The sequence below is a fragment of the Arvicola amphibius genome, chromosome 8 (assembly GCF_903992535.2).
Source record: "Arvicola amphibius chromosome 8, mArvAmp1.2, whole genome shotgun sequence".
NCBI lineage: Eukaryota > Metazoa > Chordata > Mammalia > Rodentia > Cricetidae > Arvicola > Arvicola amphibius.
Window position 1 is genome coordinate 53,754,391 of NC_052054.1, and position 24,226 is coordinate 53,778,616.

The 24,226-nt window shown below is 43.4% G+C and overlaps 1 protein-coding gene and 1 pseudogene across 3 annotated transcripts in view; one reads left to right on the forward strand and one right to left on the reverse strand.

Annotated features, from left to right (window-relative positions):
- Afg1l (AFG1 like ATPase) overlaps positions 1–24,226 on the reverse strand; it is a 147,211-nt gene that overhangs the window by 39,823 nt on the left and 83,162 nt on the right. For all 3 annotated transcript variants that reach the window (XM_038339706.1, XM_038339705.1, XM_038339707.1), the window contains one exon: positions 6,182–6,264. In XM_038339706.1, coding sequence (XP_038195634.1) covers positions 6,182–6,264 — 83 coding nt within the window. The remainder of the gene's footprint in view (positions 1–6,181; positions 6,265–24,226) is intronic.
- LOC119820961 lies at positions 14,818–15,701 on the forward strand (annotated as a pseudogene).

Here is a 24,226-nt window from a genome sequence, read left to right on the forward strand (position 1 = left end):
AGTTTCCAGCACCCACAGGGAGCTCACAACAGTCTGCAACTCCTGTCCCAGGGGTTCTGATGCCATCTCCTGGCCTCTGAGAACACCAGATGTACACGTGACACACAGACTTACATGCAGGGAAAATACCCAAACACATAAAATGAATTAATTAAATTTAAAAATTAAGTCAAAAGAATTATGCCAAGATTTTAGATGTGGGAAGGTGTGGCAATGAAGCTGAGAAACATTCTTAACTTACTGATGTGGTCCCCACAGTTGAAGGCCGAGAGAGCATTTATAAAGCACGTCACAGGCAGGAGGCGGGCTGTTTTCAACTGTGGGGAACTGGGTGTGCGCATGAGCGTCCTCCTTAGTTTTCAGATCTCTTTTCCTTAAACAGAGCTCAAGCCTTAGAACACTGTGGAGGTTTTTGTTGTTGTTTTTTGTTTTTTGGAAGTTTTTTTTTTGCCAACTAATTGTTTTTTAAAAATGGTGTTCAAAGATACAGTCACCAAAACGATTCTCTTCTTGAAAGAGATGTTTCTGGAGTGCAGAACTGAAAGGTGCTGTGGGAGGAAGCTTCCACTGGAAACGTGTGGAAGAAGAAACATATTTCTGAAATCTGTTCAAAGGACTGTGTGCATGTGCATGGGGAGGTAGTGTGTGTGTGTGTGTATATATGTGTGTGTATATATATGTGTGTGTGTATATATATGTGTGTGTATGTGTGTGTATATATGTGTGTGTATGTATATATGTGTGTGTATGTGTGTGTATATATGTGTGTGTGTGTGTGTGTGTGTGTGTGTGTGTATGAGCTGGTGACGATTCTGGTGCATGGGAGCCAGCTGGAATAAAAGCCCATGGCCTGTTGAGAGAGTGGGCCCTCTGCAGGTCCTTTTCTGTCCTGCACACTGAGTGGATTCACCAAGACTCAAGGCCTTGACCCTCCTGGAGCTATAACTGGTTAGGAGCAACCTTGAGCAATGAGATGGGGTAACCCTTGGGACAGAAGGCAGTCATGCTTATTTCCACAGAAACTAGGCGCTCCTCTCATGCCACAGGTCTCAAGGCCTGAACTGGGATCATCTGGGCCTCAGGAGGATGCCCTTCCACCCCAGGGGATTCAGGCACAAGGATGCAACGGTATATCCTACCATTCAGGCTGCTCTCTGCCCCAGACAACTACATTCCGTGTTTCTGGCACACCCCAGTTGTTTCTTTCGCCAGGATCCATACAATACTACAATCTGTGAACTCAGAGGTAGAACACATAAACATCCATACAATACTACAGACAATCTGTGAACTCAGAGGTAGCGCACATAAACGCCCCAGCTCTGCCACTTGTCCCTGTTCAGTTTGAAATCTTGGGGAGCTGGCTTGGCGGGTAAGATGCAAGCATGTGGCCTGAGTTCAAATGCCTCACCCATGTAAGAGCCAGGGACACCGCTATGAGCCTGTAGCCCAAGCACTGTGGAGAGAGGAGGTGGAGACAGGGGGATTGCTGAAGCTTGCTGGCTAGCCACTGTTGTGGAGACTGTACACTCCAGAAATTCTAACTCAAAAATAAGGCAGAAACTAACACCAGTCTCTGGCCTAACAACCTGCACACTAACATATACACATGCTGTGTACCTGTATACATACACATACATTTCATTTAACAGACATATGCACACAGTTGACAAGAAAATGAAAACAACTCTTCTCTTGAGGCCATAGCTGCTGTGCTGCGAACAGGGACTGTGACTTTAGGAAAGATCTGTTGTGTGAATAGGAAACATTCCATTCTGGGTTCTTCCACAGAATTAACAGGGATAGGGCGGCGGCAGCGGGGGAGGGGAGGAGGGGGAAAGAATCCACACTACTCAGTTCCTAAAAGCAAAAGAAAAACAAGCAGCAAATGCAAGACCAAGGTGACCTGAAACCTTCTCTTCAGGAAACCAGTGGATCCTCCTGCTGCAAAAACGACAGCAATTAGCGGGGAGTGGCTGGAAAGATGTGTTCACTGCATATACAAAATGATACCATCTGCTACCAGCCCCAAAGAGCTCAGCTAAGGCAGATAAATTCTTGGGACAGCATAAGACATGTCATGCTTGACAAGCTCCATAAAGTTATAAATGAGTCAGTGGTCTGAGTGGTCACCCAGAGGCAAATGGGAAATCCAAACTTAATGGAGCTGCCTGGGTCTCAACAGACCGTCACCATCCTCACACAGGGTCCCTCTGGTGCCTGGTCACCGCATCCAGGAGGAGATTGCCTATGCCTGTCTGAGGAGTAAAAACGCAGTAAAATACTGCAGAATGCAAACTAGACAATGACGGGGTGCTTTCACCCAGGTGACACTGGAGCACTGATACCCGAACTCCGTGCCTGACAACCTGCTAACACTGACTTCTCCAAGTTTGTCGTAGTGAGATTGAAAACTATCCGGGAAAGTCAAGTCTCTGGAATTTTCTCAGAAAGGCCAGGGAGACAGTTCAAAGGATAAGGTGCCTGCTGCACTAGCCTGATGATGCGAGTTTGGACCCTGACCTAGTGTAAAAGCAAGCGAGGAAGTGTGTCTGTAATCCCAGCATTCCTACAGCAATACAGCAGAGCTAGGAGAGTCCACTCAAGGGGCAGCTTGCCTGGAGTGTGCAGCGCAGCGACAAACATGCCCCGGACTCAAACAGAGCAGAAGGTAAGGACTGATAGCCAAGACTGCCCCTGACCTCCACATGTGTGTTGTGGGAGGAGCATACCTTCAGACACTAACACACACACTAAACACACTAAACACATACACACACACCTCATACCCCGAGATTTCTGACTCAATAGGACTAGTGAACAGGAAAAGTCTATAAGAATCAGTTCTGAGGAAGCAGACAATATTCTGAATGGCAGACATTGCTCCATGGTTATTTGGAATAAAATCTCTGGTGATTCTTAGTATTATTTGTATTCTAGCTTGGGATTTTTTTTTAATTTTCTTTGGAAACTTGAAGAAGAAAAGTGCCGAGCTACTGAATATTTCTAGTCTCAGTCCCAGCACCCTGAATGCATCCATCCTGTCTGCATAGTTCTATTTAACTAAGGATCAAGGATGGGAGACTGATGGTAAGGAAATCCAGCAGTAGTTGGCATCCCCTGGGGAGAAGGTAGGCTTCTGTTTTACAGGCAGGCGACTCTAGTAAAATCAATGAGACAGTCCTCTGGACCCCACATTCAGAAACAGATTCCAGATTTTAGCTGGAGAGTAATAAAGAGAAACATGTTTTAACAGGGTAAAAGAATAGCACTGCCCACAAGTTGGTTACAATGGGAGATGTAGCAAGTTGTTCTATAAATGTGAGAGAAGCTGGACTTGGGGGTCACCGGCCTATCACCTCAAGAAATTCACACGTTCAAGACCTGCTTGGTCTCAGAGGGAATCCAAGGCCAAGCCCAGCAACTGGGTGAGAGGCTCAAAACACAGAAAATGAGCCAGAGGGCTCACTCGGAGGCTGAGAGTATGCACTGTTCAGCGGAGGACCTGTACTGGGTGCCCAGTGCTCATTTCAGGCACCTGCAACTCCAGCCCCAGGGGACTCTGCTACCTCTGGCCTATGGGGTACCTGCATGCACACGCTGATACCCACTCCCAACAAAAACCCATACACATAATTTAAAATAATAAAAGTAAATATTTAAAAATCAATAATAAATAAAAAGTAAAATAACAGAGCTTGGGGCATAGTTTAGTGGTATAGTGCTTGCCCAGCATCTGTGGGGTCCTAGGTTCAGTCTTTGCTACCATAAAAGAAAGACAAAAGAAATCCAATTAAAGCAGACCTAAGGGTATTTTTCTCTTTGCCATGAAGGATTTCTCTTACTTTGACCCAAGGGCTCATTCAAGAGAGTAAAGATATACCCTGAGTCTTCCATCCTGCCATATTTCAGGCTTCCCTTGGATATTCTGGTTCCCTGGACTCTGGGATTGTTAGCATGAGGCTGTGTTCTCCCACCGCATGTCTTAGGAATGGAACTAAGCTTCACTATGCTAGAATTGCCTTGCTTTGTGGGTAGACAAGATGGCTCAGAGGGTGAAGTACTTGATCTAAAAGCTGACGACCTGATTTTGATCCCCAGAACCCACACAGAGGAAAAAGAGAGCCAACTCACACAAACTACTTCATGATACCATGACATGTGCCATGGGATACATGTATGAGTACAAGAAAGTGTATGTATAAACACATATACACACATACACAAGAAAATAAACATAAATGAGTTTAAAAATAAAATCACCAAGTTTTATCAGGAAGAGCACTGGGTACTCCAGAGAAAGGTCAAAGAGAGAAAAATGTCTATGTTCTCATCAAAAGCAACTTTTTCACCACAAGAAACTCCACCAAGTCTGTGTTAGCATCATACAGAGACTTCATGATGCAGACGTGTGCCTGCATGTGTGTGCCTGTATGCATGCATATATGTGTGTGCATGTGTGTGCTTGTGTGGTGTGTGTGCACATGTGTCCGTGTGTGTGTCCGTGTGTGTGTGTAAACCAGGAGTCAATGTCTGGTGATTTCCTCAATCATTGCTCTCCTCCACGCTTTTTGAGGCAGAGTCTCTCACTGAGCCTAGAACTTTAGATTCGACCACACTGTCTGGCCAGTGAGCACAGAGAGCCTTGTCTCCACCGCCCTGCTGCTGGGCTAATAGGTAAGGCTTGCTGCCTCATCCAGCTTTTTAGACCCAGGTCCTTCTTCGGTGAGCACAGTGAGCACTTACTGACTGACCCAGACCCCAGCACATTTTCTTCACTTAAGAAATTCCTCAGGAGCCTGGCGGTGGTGCATGCCTTTAATCAGAGGCAGGAGGATCTCTGAGAGTTCAAGTGTACAAAGTGAATTCCCAGACAGCCAGAGCTGTTACACAGAGAAGCCCTGTCTACCCCCCCTAAAAAAAAGAAAAAAGAAAAAAAGAAAGAAAGAAAAGAAGGAAGAAAGAAATGAAAGAGAAAAAGGAAGAAGGAAGGAAATTCCTCACTAAGAAATATTTTAATTATTCCGTATTAGTGTACTTTGCCTAAACACAGAAAATAAAAATTGCCTCCTTTGAGAAAAGGAAATGACTATTTATTGACAATACCACATGTCTGAAGCAACAAGAAATAGGTAAAAAGTCAGGGAAAGGTTATGAATGTCAGAAAAATAAAAGACAAAAGAAACTGGGAGGAAAACTTCCACATGAAAGCAGACAATGGTGTTGGAAGAATTGTTTTAAATTGTAAAGTACTTTAAAGTCTGAGTACTTAAGGGGACAAGACACTTCTGTAACAATTGCAGGAATCTGGATGTAAGCCCCAACAGTCCCTTTGGTATGTTGTAAAGTATGCAATCTTAATTATGTGATTTTTCTGCCTAATTTCTGCTTCAAAAACAGTAAGTACTTCTGCTTACAAGGCGGCAAAGACAAGAAGTTTTCCCAACCTCTCATACGCACGTTGTCATCCAGATTTAAATTACCAGAAACATGCCTTTTACTTAAATTACAATTAGGCCTGTGATGTGGTCCCCGAGATCCCACTATGCGCCAAACTCTGTCGTCAGATACCAAACAAGTGTTGCATCTAGAAAACGCTTTCCTTCGCGGGGTTCTCACAAGTGAGGTTTTCAAACAAATGCTACTTGTTTTCTCAGCATTAACTGCATGTGCTGAACACATCTATTACTATAAATTGCTCCTACTCAGGAGAATCTTAAAAGACACTCTGTTGTATTTGCATATGGGAGACATTTTGCATTGGTTCTGCATGGGAGTCAGTCAACAATGGTAAATACAGACAGACTGTCGGACAAAATACAGCAACAATTTGGGGGGACAGAGAGGGAACACTTGTCAGAAGATGGCCACAAATAATTAATTCCTTTAGCACATGAAGATCTCACAGCCTCTTTTGAGGGGACTCATTACTTCCTAACCATCTGTCATCTTCTCCCCAAAACCTAATTAGGGTTTCACCCAATCACACATTAGAAACGATGGAAATATGGATGGTCAAGGCTGTATAAAGAAGTTAACATCATAACATTTGTTTAAAAATTGTGAAATTCAGAATTAGTCTTTTCACTTCTAATAAAGTACTTATTTTCTTAGTCTTCTCCCACTAAGTCATTAAATTATAAGTCTGAAAATGAAACACAAACACACAGAAAACACTTACAGGTAGTAGAGTTTTCCTGCAGGAGTGAGTTCCCTTTTCCGATAATCTATCCCAGAATCTAGCTGGACCGTATTGCAATATTCCTACAATACAGACACAGAAAACATCTTTTAAAACAAGGAATAGATTTGACAAGAACCAATCCATGAGATAGAACCCATACCCAACACTGCTTAGGTAACCAAGAGCCAGAGACGAGATGGCCCAGGGACCTAGAGTAAAACCAAATACTGCTGGCCAATAATAGAAATAGTAATAATAATAACAACAAATGCAAGAGTGACAAAATGACTCCTAATGGCATTCTACTACTCTCCCAGATCAGGGCCTTATCCAGCCGTCATCAGAGAGGCTTCCTCCTGCAGCAGAGAAAGTCCTTGGAACACTCAGTCCTAAACGGGATGTCTCCATCAGATTCCTCCCCTCAGAGCTCAGGGAAGCCAGCAGAAGAGGAGGCAGAAGGACAGAAAGAAGGTAAGAGCCCGGGGAGGAAACACCAGGAAAAGGGGAACCCTAAATCAACTAAGCAAAGCTCACACGAACTCACAGAGACTGAAACAGGAAGCACAGGGCCTACGGGGTCTGCACCGGCTCCTCTGCATATATACTACAGCTTCCAGTTTAGTGTTCTTATGGGACTCCTGAGTGTATGGATAAGTGGGTCTCTGATTCTTGCGCCTTCCTCGGGCTTCTTCTCCTCCTGTTGGTTTGCCTTGTCCAACTTCGAAGTGACGGTTTTTGTTTTATACTTTATTTTGTTATGTTTTGTTGTTAAAAATAAAATGATAAACACTTGGAGAAATGGCTCTGACAACCAACAAACAAAACAAATAAACAAACAAAAACATGAAATGACTTGGAATTATAAGCTTTTTGCATATGTGTGTGTGTATAATATATAATTTCTGAGACATTTCAATGAAGTTATATGAGCTTAGACCAAAAAAATTTAACTCATATAAGAGTCATAAAACTGTAGTTGCAATATTAAATATATACAAAGTCAATAAAATAATAATTTAATTTAAAATTAAGTTTTGTATTATGTTTTCCTGAAACTTGCCAAAACTGTACTGTCAGTAAATTTTCCCCAAGTACCTACATTTGAGTTTATGCTGAACTCTTAAAATAGACAGTTTTCAGCCAGTTGGTCATGGTGGTGTACACCTTTAATCCCAGCACTGGGAGGATGGGGGAGAGCAATACGGGGGGGGGGTGGCAACACGGTGGGAACGCAGGGTGGGGGCATAGAGACAAGAGGATCTCTATGAGTGTGAGACCACCTTGATCTACAAAGCAAGTTCCAGGACAGTCAGAACTGTTATACAGAGAAACCACTGTCTCAAAAAACAAACAAACAAACAAACAAAAAAACCAAAACAGTAAGCAATTCCCATTACTCCGAAATAAGGTGAAAACTACCAGAAAGAACACTTCATGGATCTTCAATCCGGGAGCTGGGTCAGACATCTATAGTAACATTTAAAACCAAATGACCACACTAAAGTGGTACTTTCTGCAGACACACCCTTCATTTCTAAATGTTTGCCACTCCCTAGTCCCTTAGATTCCTTCTAGTCAGGGTATCTTAGCACCTTCTCCTACTCTAGATACCTCCTTTAAACCCAAATCATCCTGTATCATTAACCCTTTCTTCATCCTAATAATCTTTCTGTCCCCAGGCTGCAACTGAACATGTAAGTCACACATGCACGCACACGCGCGCACACACACAGTCCAAATACCTTTTCACACAAGCCCATCACCTTGCAACACCTACCTGTGTTAGTTGGGGTTTTGTGGGATAGAGGGAACACACGTGCATATATACGAACATACATATTCATAGAGCAGCAGGGCTTTTAGGATATGTCAAGATACATTTACAGAATGTCCTTTTAGTTTGTATTCAGAATGAAAATGCCTCTATAAAACTGATGATGAAGAGCTGTGTCTTGGGGCTAGAGAGACGGCTCAGTGGTTAAGAGCACTGGCAGCTCTTACAGAGGTCCTGATTCAATTCCCAGCAATCACATGGTGGCTCACAGCCATCTACTGTGGAATCTGATGCCCTCTTCCGTCATACATGCAAACAGAGCACTCATATACAAAAATAAATCTTTTTTTAAAAATAAAGGCAAGTTATATCTTTATAACTTTACTGTTTTTATTAATAAAAATTAAATTTTTCAGATCTCTGAAGCTAAAATAGTGAGAATGGACAGAACTTCCAAAATAGCTCAAACATCTCTCTACCCTAACATGTTCTTACAATGCGGTGCTGACATGTCAACCAATATAGGAAGCAGAGCCTGTGATCTGTGCCTGGAATCTTATTACTTAAGATGGACGGGTCATGCCAGCGCTCAGGAGGCGGAGGCATGAGGACTGACATGCAGCTAAGAACAATCTGGCTCTTAGACAGACCTTGTGGCAAACAAATCCACTAGGCCTGGTGATTAGTGAGGGCCCTTCTCAAAATACAACCTACAAAGAAGGCTAAGGAATAGCTCTGTGATACAGGGCTTGCCCAGCACGCAGGCCCATACAGCTCTGTGATACAGGGCTTGCTCAGCACGCAGGGGCTATATTCAACAACTAGTACCAGAAAGGAAAAAAGAAAAACAGATGGAAATGCTGATAGGTGCCAGCACCCTACATGATAACAGAGGGTGGCTGGAATCCTTCGTCTGGTACTCTGAAGTCCCAGGTGAGTATCCAACTGCCACTGTGCCACAAGAAAACCTCAACTTCCCATAAAGGACCTGACAAGGTTCTGCAATCACGTGAAGACAACATGTCAGTCAGACGCCAGCTACTCCAGTCACAGCCTCTCACCATGGTACTGAGGAAGCCAGATCAGCCAACAGTTGAGCCCGCAGGAATGAGAGGTTGTAAGAAGGAACTGTTTAGGCCTGCACATGTTACAGACAATGACTGCTCACCAGTGACTCGCCAGAACATAACATCTGGGCACACCTGGGCAATAGCATCCTTCTTCCTCCTAAGGTTTACTGCTGTGTAAACACACAGGCCTCCTTCTCGGGGCCACAACAGAAGACTGCTCACAGTGGGTAGAGCAGGGTGTGCCATGCCCTGGAGACTGAGGGGTTCTTCACGAAAGAGGCCTTCTCAGGACACATGACTTCCAGCGCTAACACCAGGATAGTCTTGGCAGTCTCGGACTAGTCCCCTTAAGAGCACAGATCCAGAAAACCAGAGGGTAGGTGCATGTGCATCATTAGGATTACGTAGCTGCAGTTGTAAATTTGTTTCTCATAAATAAGCCGCAAGCAGCTGGACCTCTGGAGGCATCCATACAGCTGAGGTTTGGCAGAACTCATGTGGAGAACGGTCCCTGAACCCAACAAAGTCACGGCGTCTTGAACGCCTTCACAGTCACCCCAGGCTCAGCGTTTCAGATCCACCCCAGCCTCATTCTCAGAGCGGGAGCCTGAAACCCTGCACAGCAGAAAGGAGGGTAGCATTGCCCAAATGCACCTTCCCACTCTCTCCTGTTCAAAGCAAAACCAAAAGCCATCCTCAGCAACTGCTTGCCCCATCCCCTCTCTCTTCTACTTTAAATAATATGGAAAACCTGTGGAGAGAGAGTTATCCTCCCCCTTTACCCTCCTGTGAGGGTGAGGGATGGCTCAGCCACCAGCTCAAAGGAAAAAAATCCCCCAATCAAAGAGCCAGTCTTCCTCGTGTCCCTGGGGAAGCCCGTCCTGGACTGTGGGCGAGGGCAGTCACTCATCTGCTCCCCCTACTGCAGAACCTGTCTGCTCACTGTAATACATCTGCCAGGTTCTGTATCTCTCGTCAACAACAATTTATCCTATGTGACCCAATATTCCTAATTTAGTCATAATTTCTTCTCCTTTTCTCTCTTTTTCTTTCTTTCTTTCTTTTTTTTTTTTTTGCTATTAAAAATAAGGCTAATGGAAGTTATACAAGCTTCAATTTCTCTTTCCGGGTAACTAACTTCTCAAGCATGTGAGTGATTAAGCCGCAATAAATGATTGCATTTGTGCTTGCAGTAATCACCACCAAGGAACACCTAATCAGCAGCTCAGAACTGTAACCAGAGCCCTGGGATGCGGGCTCTTAATTGTCTGCCAAAGACTAACTCCCAGTTTATATTTTTAGAGAAAAATAAACGTCAAATTTTCAGCCTGTTTGCACTTCCCCTGGCCTACAATCTTCAAAGTGCTTTGCAAAGGGGTTAAGACTATACTATCTCCAAGTTGAGGATAAACCTAAAGGGTCTGGTTTCTAGGAAATCCCCCAATCTCTTGGGTACCTTCACAAGACCTGTGACCTCCCAACAGCACTGGGGGTCATGCATAAACACTGTACCAATCAGCCTCCAAGGGAAATTTATTTTCAAATACTCTGTGTATTTATGTACAAAGGACAAATATAATTAAATACTCTGAAAATGCAATTAGGAAGATCTGGGGGAGAAAAGGGAGGAGATTACATTCTGCAGACAACGTGAGTCAAAGACCTCTGGCTTTGGAAGGAAAGATGTATGAACCCAGTCCCTGTACCTCAGCCGCTGACACTGTCCACAGAATTACTGTTGCATTTATAGCAACTCTGACTGTACCTGCAGGGAACAGTGCACTTCACAAAGTTACTTTCTGCGGCCTCTGCTTCATCCCCAGTCTGAGTCTGGGACCAGAACTCCGGAATCTAGCACTTGCCCAGCATAAGCCAGGCACTGGGTCCTTCCTCAGGGCTGAGGTGAGAGGCATTGGTCTTTCCCAGTGTGACCAAAGGAACAACAGACCCAGTGGAGAAAACCTTTCTACGCCATAGCATATTAACCTCTAAAGAAAAGATCTGCCTATACTTCACATACATTTTATTTAATAATTAATAGCTTGGTGTAAAAAGGAAGGGAGGAAGGAAGAGAAGAGAGAGAGGAAGGAAGGAAGGAAAGAAGGAAGAAAGGAAGGAAGAAAAGAAGGAAGGAAGAAAAAGGAAAGAAAGAAAGAAGGAAGGAAGGAAGGAAGGAAGGAAGGAAGAAAGAAGAAAGAAAGAAAGAAAGAAAGAAAGAAAGAAAGAAAGAAAGAAAGAAAGAAAGAAAAGACAAAACAACAGCACAAGTTGAGTTTCTGTTACTGAGGTGACTGAGGGATGAAAGTTTCATTGGTTTTACCCATTAGAAGTAAAAAAAAAAATAAGTATTGTTCTTTAGAGGTCTGTGAAGAATGGTGTTGGGATTTTGATGGGGACTGTATTGAATCTGTAAACTGCTTTTGGTAAGATTGCCAATTTTACCATGTAAATCCTACTGATCCATGAGCATGGGAGATCTTTCAATTTTCTGATCTCTTCCCCAGTTTCTTTTTTCAAATACTTAATATAGGTATTTGACTTGTTTGGTTAAAGTTACCCCAAAATATTTTATATTATTTGTGGCTATTGTAAAGTGTGTTGTTTCTCTGATTTCTTTTTTTTAAGATTTATTTATTATTATTCATTATGTATTCAGTGTTCTGCCTGCATGTATGCCTGCAGGCCAAAAGAGGGCATCATATCACACTATAGATGGTTGTGAGCCACCATGTGGGTCCTGGGAATTGAACTCAGGACCTCTGGAAGAGCAGCCGGTGCTCTTAACTGCTGAGCCATCTCTCCAGCCCCTCTCTAATTTCTTTCTCAGCCCATTTATCATTTCTATATAGGAGGGCTACTGATTTTTTGAGTTAATCTTTTATCCAACCACATTACTGAAGGTGTTTATCAGCTGTAGGGGTTCCCTGGTAGAATTTTTTGGGTCACTTATGAATACTATTATATTCTGCAAATAGGGGGAAGTTTGACTTCTTCCTTTCAAATTTGTATACCTGTGATTTCCTTTTGTTGACTTACTGCTTTAGCTAGAACCTAAAATACTATATTGAATAGATACAGAGTACACAGCCTTATCTTGTTCCTAATTTCATTGTGATCACTGTGAGTTTCTCTCCATTTAGTTTGATGTTGGTTGTCAGCTTGCTGTATACTGCCTTTAGTATGTTTAGGTATGTTCCTTGTATCACTGACCTCTCTAGAACCTTTAACAAGAAGAGGTGTTGGATTTTGTCAAAGGCTTTTTCAGCATCTATTGAGATGATCATGTGTTTTTTTTTCTCTTTCAGTTTGTTTATATGTTGGATTACACTGACAGACCTCCCTGCATCTCTGTGGTGATTTCTTGGAAAATTGGGAATCATCTACTTCAAAACCCAGCAATACCACTCTTGGGCATATACCCAAAGGATGCTCAATAATACCACAAGGACAATTGCTCAACTATGTTCATAGCAGCATTATTTGTAATAGCCAGAACCTGGAAACTACCTAGATGCCCCTCAACCAAAATGGGGTACTGAACTGAACATAGAATTCTCAACAGAAGACGTTCAAATGGCCAAAAAGACACTTAAGGTCATGCTCAACCTCCTTAGCGATCAGGGAAATGCAAATCAAAACAACTTTGAGATACCATCTTACACCTGTCAGAACGGCTAAAATCTTTTTCATTTTTTAAAGCAATCTTTTTTAAAAAAAAAAATTTATATACCAATCCCAGTTCCCTCTTCCTCTCCTTTTCTGCCTTTCCCCACCTTCCCCTCAGGCCTACCCCCATCTACTCCTCAGGGAGGGTGAGGCCTCCCCATAGTGAGTCATTAAAGTCTGTCACCTTACTTGAGGCAGAACCAAGGCCCTCCCCACCGTATTGAGGCAGAGCAAAGTATCCCTCCATAGGGAATGGGCTCCAGAGAGACAGTTCGTGCACTAGGGATAAATATGGGTTCCACTGCCAGTGACCCCACAGACTGCCCAAGCCACACAACTGGAACATACACTTTTCAGTGGTAACTCTGAATGTTAATGATCTAATTCTCTGAAACAATAGACATAGACAAGCAGGTTGGACTGAGAAAGCAGGATCCATCTATTCTCTGCCTCACCGAAGGTGGATACTACCTTAGTGTAAAATGACGGAACATGGTATTCTAAGCAGATGGAGCTGGGACATGACCACTAATGCCTGGGAAAACAAGCCCAAACCAAAACTGATCAAAAAAAGAGTTTTTTAAAAAATCACTTCTGACTGAGGAGCAACCCATCAGGAAGACATTACAATTCTAAGCAAATGCACCAAACACCAGTGTACCCAACTCCACAAAACAAATTCTACAAGATATAAAGTCACAGGTCTACTCCAACACGGCAGTAGTGGGTCATTTCTGTGCTCTGTTGTCACCGACAGATGAGCCATTCAAATAAACAAACAGAGACATTGCTGCTAGATGACAGCACAGGTCAAAAGGACCTGACAGACATCTGTAAAGTATTCCAGCCACACACTGCAAGCACAGGCTCTTCTCTAACATAGATCATATGTTAGAACACCAGTCTCAACACACATGGGAAGATGGAAATAATTTCCTAGAGCTGCAGAGGCGAGTCATGGGGCACATTCGACACGAAAGTGGAAGGGAATTGTGGAGCCGAGGAGTAAGTGGGGAGGAAGGTGAGGAGGTGGAGGCGCAGAGAGCATGGCAGGGAGGGCCAACCAAGACTAATGATGTAGGAAGAAGCCATAAGAAATCATATACTCGGTAATTTTCAGAGCCACGAGTGGTTTGAATGCAGGTGTCCTGCGTGAGTAGACAGAGCTGTGGTCAGAAGCCACAGGCTAGCTATCAAGTCAAAGTCCTGCCGGGGGAAGGTACGAGTGAACATCGCCATGCTGTTGGTTGCCCACCAGAATTAGATGGGAAGCCACTATTGCTGAAGATAAAACACACTTTGGTTGCAAGATGTAAGATAAGAAGCCAAGCTGGATCTGACCTGAAATTTCCTCCCCGCTGACCAGCCCTCGCAGAGCTGAGAGATATGACACAGGCTGCTGGGAGAGAACTGTCATCCACACTGTCACTCAGCTGAGGTCCCTGCTTGCACCGCTGCCAGCCAGCCAGGCAAGATGTGCCCACCGGCACAACAGTGGCACCTCTGTTCCGGAGCTAATGGCCCACTTTATGATTGGATTTGAGTCCTTCTCCACATGAGGGAACCCAGGGACTCCATAGGCCCTAGTGGGGAAGTTACCGCTGACATTTTGCTAAATGGACATGATGTGCCAATCAAATTGTCTTCTAAAGAACCATGTTTATGCCCACAGGTTAGCGACGTGTCCACTTCAGGAAGAGAAGCTTCTCTTTGCAGAGGGCAGTGGTGACTGCAGAGACCCACACTGATTAAAGTGCCGAGAATGAGCGACTGTCGGATGTTCAGCCATAAGCAAGACAGCTGTCCCGCCTTCTGTAAGGCCCAGGGACTGTGGTCAGAGATGCAGAACCAGCCGACCAACATCCTGCTACTGACTGGGGAGGCACTTAGGAGACATCACTCCTCTCCGAGGATTTAGACACAGTTCATGGTGGGTGAGGCGGGGGAGAAAGGCATTAACTTCAGTGGTGTAGCCACTTCAAAGGCAGCCCTCTCCTCTGCACAGCTCCTTATTTTCATATAAGCAAGCCTAGTGAAATCCAGTGAGATAGCAATAAATAAATAAATAAATAAATAAATAAATAAATAAATAAATAAATAAATAAGCAAGCCCATCTTGCAAGATGGTGGGTGAAAAAGCTGAGAAACCTGATACAAAAGAGAAGAAACCTTCAGCCAAGAAGGCTGGCGGTGATGCCCCTGCCGCTGTGCAGCCAAAAAGGGTGACCCTAAGGCTAAAAAGCTCAAGAAGGGGAAGCCCCATTGCAGCCGAAATCCAGTCCTTGTTAGAGGAATTGGCAGGTACTCCCGATCTGCTATGTATTCTAGAAAGGCCATGTACAAAAGGAAATACACAGCTGCGAAAACCAAGGTTGAAAAGAAGAAGAAGAAGAAGGAAAAGGTTCTTGCCACTGTGACAAAACCTGTTGGTGGTGACAAGAATGGTGGTAGCCGGGTGGTTAAGCTTCAAAAAATGCCCAGGTATTATCCTACCGAAGATGTGCCTCGGAAGCTGCTGAGCCATGGCAAAAAGCCCTTCAGTCAGCACGTGAGACGCCTGCGTGCCAGCATCACTCCTGGGACTGTCCTCATCCTCTTCACCGGGCGCCAAAGGGGCAAGAGAGTGGTTTTCCTGAAGCAACTGGGCAGTGTTTTACTGCTTTTAACAGGACCTCTTGCCCTCAACAGAGTCCCTCTGAGAAGAACACATCAGAAGTTTGTCATCGCTACCTCTACAAAGGTTGACATCAGCACAGTTAAAATCCCCAAACACCTGACTGATGCTTACTTCAAGAAAAAGCAACTGCATAAGCCCAGGCACCAGGAGGGTGAGATCTTTGACACAGAAAAGGAGAAATATGAGATTACAGAGCAGCGCAAGGCTGATCAAAAAACAGTGGACTCACAGATTCTGCCAAAGATCAAAGCTGTTCCTCAGCTGCAGGGCTACCTGTGTTCTCAGTTCTGTCTGACGAATGGGATGTATCCTCACAAACTGGTTTTCTAAATTGCTGACAACCTAATTAAACAGCTTCATGTGTCAAAAATAAATAAATAAATAAATAAATAGAAATAAAAATTAAAAATTAAAAGGGGTACCAAAGTAGAGGAGGATGAGCTGAGAGACTCAGCAGGAGTCAGAGAGAAAGCCAGAGAAAGATAAGATCAAAACACAGTATGTACATGTCTGAGAATGTCATGATGAAACTCATTATGGATAATTAATATGTATTCATTGAAAAGGAGGTGAAGAAATGGAACGGAGGAGCTCAGGCCAGCACTGAGAAGAGTCAGCCCAAGAGAGGAGCCACAGGTGCTGCAAATGTCAGGACCTTAGAGATGGGCTGTGTTAGCTTGTTTTATCCCAAATCATAACTCGGTGTGCCCTGGATGCTGGACTAGAAAGACCGGCTTCACCGCCTGCCCCACTGAGTTTGGTCTTGCTTTGGTCCCATCTTTTCTCGTTGTCCTCCAGTTCCTCCCTCCTGGATTGGGGATCTTTGCTCTGTGCTGTTATCGTTTGGGAATATGTAACTTGTAGTTTTGATTTGGCAAGGAAGGACTCACAGATAGGAGACTGCCTCCAGTCTCAGAAAAGATTTGAACTTTGAACAATGTCAGATCTGTTAAGACTGTGGGGACTTTTGAAATCGCATTGAAGGCACTGTGCACTGTGACAGGGCTTTGGGCCCCGGGTGTGGGATGCAGTGTCTCCTTCAGGCTCATGCTTCGGGTGCTTGGTACCCAACCTGCAGCAGATTTCTGAAGGCAGTGGAACCTTAAGAAAGTGGGGTCTCTAGGGATGGGGCTTTTGAAAGTTGTACCTGTCCCTGGTTCAAGCCTTGTTCTGATTTACTGTCAGGACTTCCTGGCCAAGGTGAACCGAAATCCCTCTGAAACCATGAGCCTAAGTTGTTTCTGTCAGACATCTGGTCACAGTACCTGCCTTGGACTTCCTCCTGTTCACGTTTGCATAGAACGGCATAAAAAGCACCACTCTCCTACGTGGCAGCAAAGAACAGGAAGGCATCTGGCTGTGAAGAACTATATGAATGAATAAAGGCTTAGCATGGAGAAACAATGTATCAGCAAAACCAGAGCAGCCCAATTAAAGAGCTCAATACAGCCACTAGGAAAAAGACATACAGAGGGAGTAGATGACCCGAGTAAGGAGCTACTGGAAGGTACAGAAAGGGATTTCATGCTCAGCCTTTAGGAGCCAAGGCTAGAGAGCTACGTTGTGAGTGCCACTAAACTTCAAGCATCCATTCTTCTCTTGAAGCAACAGATTTTTAGATATGTCACTAAAAATGTTTTCAAAGTAGCCAAGCCTCCATTCTCTCCAAAAGGGCAATCCATCAAAGCCTGAGGGGAGGGCATGGTGGCATTTGATCTCAGCACTCAGTAAGCAGAGGCAAGCAGATGCTCTATGAGTTCAAGGCCAGCCTGATCTACATAGGAAACGAAGACCTGATTATGGTGTGGAGTGGGCAGACTCTGGAGGCCTGCTTGCCACTTCATTCCATGGTGACGGTGGTAGACTAAGGGCCAGATCTGCTTGCCGCCTGGCACCATGACGATGATGTTCAGGCCAGGCTGCTGCGGAGGACTACATGGGATCCCTGGTCCTATAGCAGCCATGCTCTGTGTTGGAGTCTGTGGCCCTGCTTGCCACTAGGGCCAGTATAGAAGTTGGGGAGGTGCACCAGAGACTGCAGCCTGGCTAGAGACTGAGGGCCATGTCACAGCAGGGCCATACAGACATGGGTGGACTGTACTGCCACCTGGGGTCATGGTGTCATCTGGGCCCAGGCTACTGCTAAGGGCCATGTTAGGGCCCTTGGCCCTATAGCAGCCAGGGTCTGGATTGACATATGGGGCACCTGTTGCCCCCAAGTGCCATGAGGATGCCCAGGGTCAGATCAATCACCTGAGTCCAGGTTGGTGTCCAAGGGCCGGGAAGCATCCAGATCTGAGTGGCCTGCGCTGCTACACAAGGTCATGGTTACTGTCCAGGCCCACAGCCAGGCCTTGGGTTGACCCACCCTAGCATCTATCCATCTAGGACCAACTGGAGCTGGTGAAGAGACTGGTCTTGTGGAACGATACCCGCAAGACCTCCAAGACCAGCGGCAGCCACAGGACATCCCAGAGGAGTTCTGGTTAGGATGCAGTGATGATGGTGTACCAGAAACCAGAGGCCTTGAACCAGACCAGTGAGTCCTTGCGATGAACATTTGACAGTAAAACCGATGGGACAAAGAGGTATTCTATAGGGCACACTGAAGCCTTCATTGCCACCAGGATGGATGAAGAGGTTTGGATGAAGAGGATGAATAAGCAGGAAAGAAGGAGAAGCAAAGAGATGTTTCTGTTGTGGATTTTGCTTGGTTTTTGTTGTGGGTTGTTTTGTTTTTTTATTTGTTTGCTTGATTGCTTACTTTGATTTGTTTCCTTATGAAGGGCATGGCAGGGATGAGGGGAGGATAGGGGACTGGGTGGTGAACAGAATTCGGATGCCTGATGTGAAACTCCCAACGAGTCAATAAATACGTTATTAAAGAAGAAACATCTAAACCTCATCTTTAGAAGCCATGGCATTAGAAGGCCTGCAGTCTTGTAGCCTAATCACATCCCTTGCAGGTGAAAAAAACCTCCAGATTTAAGGGTCTTGACAAAATCAGTGTTAGCACCAGGCTCACAAGGATGCTGTTCAGACAAGAAGGAAGGAAGGAAGGAGGGAGGGAAGGACAAAGTAGGGAAGGAAGAACTGTATCAGTTCTTGGAGAATTTCATGCTACATCTTGACCACATCCATCCCATTAGTCCTCCAACTCCCCCATCCACCCCTTACCCTTCCGCCCAACTTTATGCCTTTTGTTATGATGACCACCAAGGCCAATTGAGAGATGACCTTTGTAATAATCTCTTGGCTTCTCTGTCGTATGGAAACTACATCGATATGTGAGATGATCGGGATGGTTATGTGGTTTGCATACATACATGCATGCACATGTGTGTGTGCACAAACATGCATACACTCATGTGCACACACACACACACACACACACCAACTACTACTACTACTTTGGGTTGTGAGGAATTTTGAAGGTCACTTTACATATTATGAAGAGTTTAACCAGATAACCAAATTTTACTAATATAGGCATCCTACCAAGTATTGTGGGCTAAGAAATAAAATAAATAGATTACTACACATCTTTAAAGACGACAAGGTTTTTTCTTTTAATAAAAACAAAAGTAAATGAAACATTAGCTACTGATAGTAAGAGCATATTCTAATTATGCATTGGGATGTCCTTCCTACGGATTCTAACTTATGGGCCAATGCATGTTCTGGCTTCTGTTAATTTTATATGCTTACACACATTATGAGACAACAGTGTCTCAATAGCCTATGCCACGCACCCCTAGGGTAATTATGATTTTGACAGAGAAAAACTAAATTCACTTAGTAGGAAAACAAATGTCTTAGGCATTTGGAGCCTGGAGAATTTGGCAAAACTATTGTTCCTGGCGCACAGTTTGTGTCTTCGTGCTCAGATGTTGTTGAAACAGCAGACTTAAAAGAAATAATGTCAATGAATCCTACCAAGCACTATACATGACCTCTGGGGTAATTAGCAATCATTCAAAAGCAACAAGACTAAAATGTTCTATTCTTTATTACTGTCAGCTCTTATCTTGATCAGCATTTTAATAAAGATGGTTCGTTTCTAAGACAGTTTCATGAATCAGTCATAATTACATTCTGACACGCAGTGAATAGTAAAGCGAAACTAAATATCACTTCATCAACCTTTCTAACCTTTATGCAAGTATTAACTGTAAATAATTTTTACACAATCCTACAACAGGAAATCTGCATATTTCTTAGCTTTGTACATACTTTACCCCAAATGAGTTTTCTGTGACCTATACCTGAAAAACACAATCAGCCATAATTATCCAGTTTTGTGAGCTGTTCAGGTGTTGCCTTTCAGAGTTCAAACCAACTTCAAGTAAAAGGCTACTTTACTCTACAAATGTACAATATGCAAAGTGGGTTAAGTAGCCCAAGGCATCTCAGAGCAATATGGCTTGAAAGAAGTCTACGTGGAATCACAATGTCATAAGAAAGCTATCCTTAAGCAAGGTGACACTCACAAAAATTGATTCGCAGATCACACACGGAGGAGCAGGCTACTGACGACTGAATCACAGCTAAGAGATGCTGGAAGGAGACTACGAACTGAATGCAAGCTGGGCACTCACATATCTGATGGGTCGGTCTTTCTTCACACGATGCCACGTAGCTCAAGGGAGTATCTGAAAATGTCAGAAATGGGAGACTGGCCTAGGGGCGGTGCTCTGAGACCGGGCACTCCAGCTAAGCCACCTCAGCATTCCCTCACCCTCGGGCAACATATAGGGTACTGCTGAGTTTTCCAGTGACTAATTTATTTTTGCTGAGGACTAATTTGAAAATATTCGGGGCCATCGAAGTGACCATAAATCAACAACCAAAGCAAATCAACACTAGATTTCGGGTGGTCCAGCTGTCCCTGATCACTCAAAAATCTCCAAGGAAATGCAATGCTTTCTCAGGAGCAAGCTATTCCCCAGGAGTAAAATAACCCTGCACAGACTATTGTGGACACAGAGCCAGGTTGTCAGGCTTGTACTTCACTCAAAAATAAAAGAACGTTTACAGGAAATATACTGAGTAATATTTTAGTCAAACTGATCTCATTTAAAAACATAAATGCTATACCTAGTAACCCACTCTTGTTTCCCTTAGCGCCATTTCAATTTTAGGACAAGCTCTTTGCAGAAGGCAGTCTAAAGTTATTCTCTGTATGATTTCTTACTATCTTCCTTATAAAACAATCTCACTAGGATGTCACTGACTTTAGAGCAGAAGATGTCCATCAACTGGAGAGGGCTGAAACACAAAACTGTGTTGCTCTTTGGGTGATAGATTTTGTCTGGTTTTTCAACTTGGCTTTCCTGTGCACAGTCCTTTCTGTTACCGGAGGTGCAAGCTAAGCAACAGAGGGTAGGCAGACACGTTGATTTAAAAAAAAAAAATTAAAAAAACAAACAAACAGATTTTCCAGAAGAAAAAAAAAACACGGTGGTTAAGATTTAAACAAAGCTAAAGATGGCTCCCTCTGAGCTCTGATGAGGTCCCCTACCTCATTAGGGACAACTGAAAACTTGGGATTCATTTTTGTTTCAAGAGAATCCAAAAGTCCTTGGTATAAAGCAGACTTGGGGGTGCAGGGCCCATTCAGTCTTTCTGCTGCACAGCCACTCTGACAAAAGTATAACCCCGCCTCTGCCAGGCCACAATGACTCTTCCCACATCAAAGGCTTTGCACCACCAGGGTTTTTTTCTTCTTCAAAATTTATTCAAGCTAAGGGCAGAGAGACAACGATTCATACACGCTAATTATGCCTAATTATCTCTTCCCTTTTCTGACCAGCTCCGGCCAGGGCTAAGTGCTATCTGGATTTCTCACAACCTCCCTCTGCCCTGTCCGTCCAGCCCCACAGTGGGGGCTTTGAGGAGAACAGTTGTGGCTTTTCAGAGGTTCCTCAATGTAGGGTTCAAGCAAATTAAATAATGATTCTGTTAGTTTTGACACGTTTGCACGTTAAATATGAGGACCTCTTGGTTAATTTGGCAAATTCCTCGCATCTCTTCATGGGTAGACTCATAGTAACACCCTCTTTTAAAGGAGTGTCTCCTCATGTCTCCTTTTCATGATCTAAATGAAATGTTTATTGGATTACACTCCTTCTCTGCGGACCTCCATGGTGGCCTGTGACAGAGCTTAAAAGTTCATTTAATTGGCTTGAGTTTTAGGGGAGGGGAAAGGGAGACTTCTATTTTACATTACATCACTAGCCGAGAAAACTGCCATGTATAATTAAACTAATTTATCTCATGATTCAAAGAAGCCACTAATTCATATTTAAGACACACTTCCTTTAAACCATTTTTGTCACCACAGAACTGATTTCTTGTAATTAAACTGAAAATAACTATTTATTCAAGGAAAAGAATTCAAGTCCTAAACTATTTTATATGTAAGGCACAGCTGTTTGTATTTCAGTTAAAAGCAAGTATATAACTAATATATTTTATAGAAAAATCTTTATTCTCATTTTACAAGACAGGAAAAATATTTTTTAAAAGCATATACCCCAAATTACTTTTCCATAGGTTATCTAACACAAAGTATTTATTTGGGGATAAAGATGAATAAGAATTACACCTTAAAATTACATCACAACAATTTTTAATTTTAATCCTATTTATCCATTTCAAGAACACAAAACAAAATCACATATTCCTGATGAAGTTTAATTCCTGTTGCTATCAATATATTTTTCTCAGTAATTTCAAGTCTATTTTTCTCAAGCACAAAATAAGCTCATAGATGACAACACCATGGGTCAATTTCCTCCATTTACTTAGGCCCAAGAGTCGCTAATCCCAGAAATTGATTACACATCAAATGATCAGTTTTTGTCTTGTAAGACATCACAAACCCAAAAGGATTCAAGTGAACACCAGTGTTTGGCGGGAAGCCAGCATTCTCTAGAGTCCAGGGGTCTGTTCCGGGACTTCTCTTCTCCTTTCTCCCAGTCAGTTCTAAGTATTAAAAAGGCAGCTCCCAAGTAAAGACATCACCGTGCTGACAAAGGGACCCCCGGAAGACTAACTCAGAGGACAGTCTGGTGGAGGGCAGCTGGGTGGACACTGACCCCTAGGCTAACAACCCGAGAGTTCCAGTGCCAAAAGGCACCGCGAACACACGGGCAAACCGCTCTCAGCAGCTGGGAAAGCCACTGCAGGACAAACTGACAGGATCCATTTATTTAACAACTCTAAACCCTAGTGCCAGTACGGGCAAGAGATGAAGGCCACCATTTCTTGTCCGAAGGCATAAGCATCTTTTCTACAGTTTGCAGCTACAGACTACAGCACAGAACATCCTCAAAGTATCCACTAGCAGAATAAGACCCATGGAAAACAGATCATAAAGTCTAATAGACAGCTCTTTAAAATGTTCTTGATCAAGAAAACATAACAGCTGGGCGGTGATGGTGCATACCTTTAATCCCAGCACAAGGGAGGAGTTCAAGGCCAGCCTGTTCCACAGAGCAAGTTCTAGGACAGGCCCCAAAGCTACAGAGAAACCCTGTCTCGAACAACAACAACAAAAAATAGTCTAGAAATATTACCAAGTAAAAGATATGTAGTCATCCTTGAACTAAATAGTACAAACTTAGTAGCAACAAAACTGTTACTGTCTTCAATTATTAAGTATCTGTGCATTTCATATTTAAAATCAACTCATGCTAAATCAAAATACAATGCTTCCAAATGAGCCATGTTTTGTCAGAAATGGAAAATTCTAAAGAACTGATGCGAGGACCTATTGTTCTCTAATTTCATTTCCCAGATGATACTGACGAAAGAGAGAATCATACTGTAGGATGCTCTGCTGGCTGCTGTCCACAGCTTATAGTTATGTCCAGTAGTCAATCACCTAAATTTTAATTTTAAAAGGAAATGAAGAACTCTCAAAAAGAAGCAGCCTGTTGTCACTGTAAAAGACGATCAGAATGCTGACTTCCTGGTGACAGCCTGTCTTTGTTAGAAACACGGCAAAGGCTACCCCACAGGACAGTTCCCACGGGGATGGTATGTCAGAGTTGTTCTAGGGTTAAACTGACGATGAAAATCCTAAAAAGACAGTGAGATTCACACCGAAGCTTTCAACTTTAAAATCTACACTCAGCATTTCTTTCACTGTGGAGTGAATCAGACAAAATGGTCTGCGTGGTAAGCAATGGAGTGAACAGAATTTTTACCCAAATATAAAAGACAGGTCTATACGGTCACCTGTTTCTAGAACTGAGCAGGTGTGACTAGAAATAATTTTGCTAGCCAATTCCACCCTTAAGGCTAATACGATTCTTCTGTCAAAATATAAGTTAATCCTCCATACCTTTAAGATCACAATTTTAAATACTAATGATAGCACAGATTGTGTGGAATGAATATTATTCAATCACTGTGCACTTAAGGCATATTTTAATCTGTATAAAATTACTGGGCACATGGCTCACATCTCTAATCCTAGCACTCAAAAGCCTGAGGTAAGAGGATTGCTGCAAGTTTGAGGCCAGCCTGAGTTCCACTGTGAGATTTGCGCCACTCTGCCACATAGATCAAGACACTGCCTCTGCCGGGCAGTGGTGGCGCACGCCTTTAATCCCAGCACTTGGGAGGCAGAGGCAGGAGGATATCTGTGAGTTCAAGGCCAGCCTGGTCTACAAGAACTAATTCCAGGACAGGCTCCAAAGCTACGCAGAGAAATCCTGTCTCAAAAAATCAAACAAAACACCTCACATAGTTTAAAGACTCTGTCTCCTAAATAAAAAAAATAGCAAAACAATAAATGTAAAGCTAGGGCTACAGATATGCCTTAGAAGTAGAATATTTATTTGACC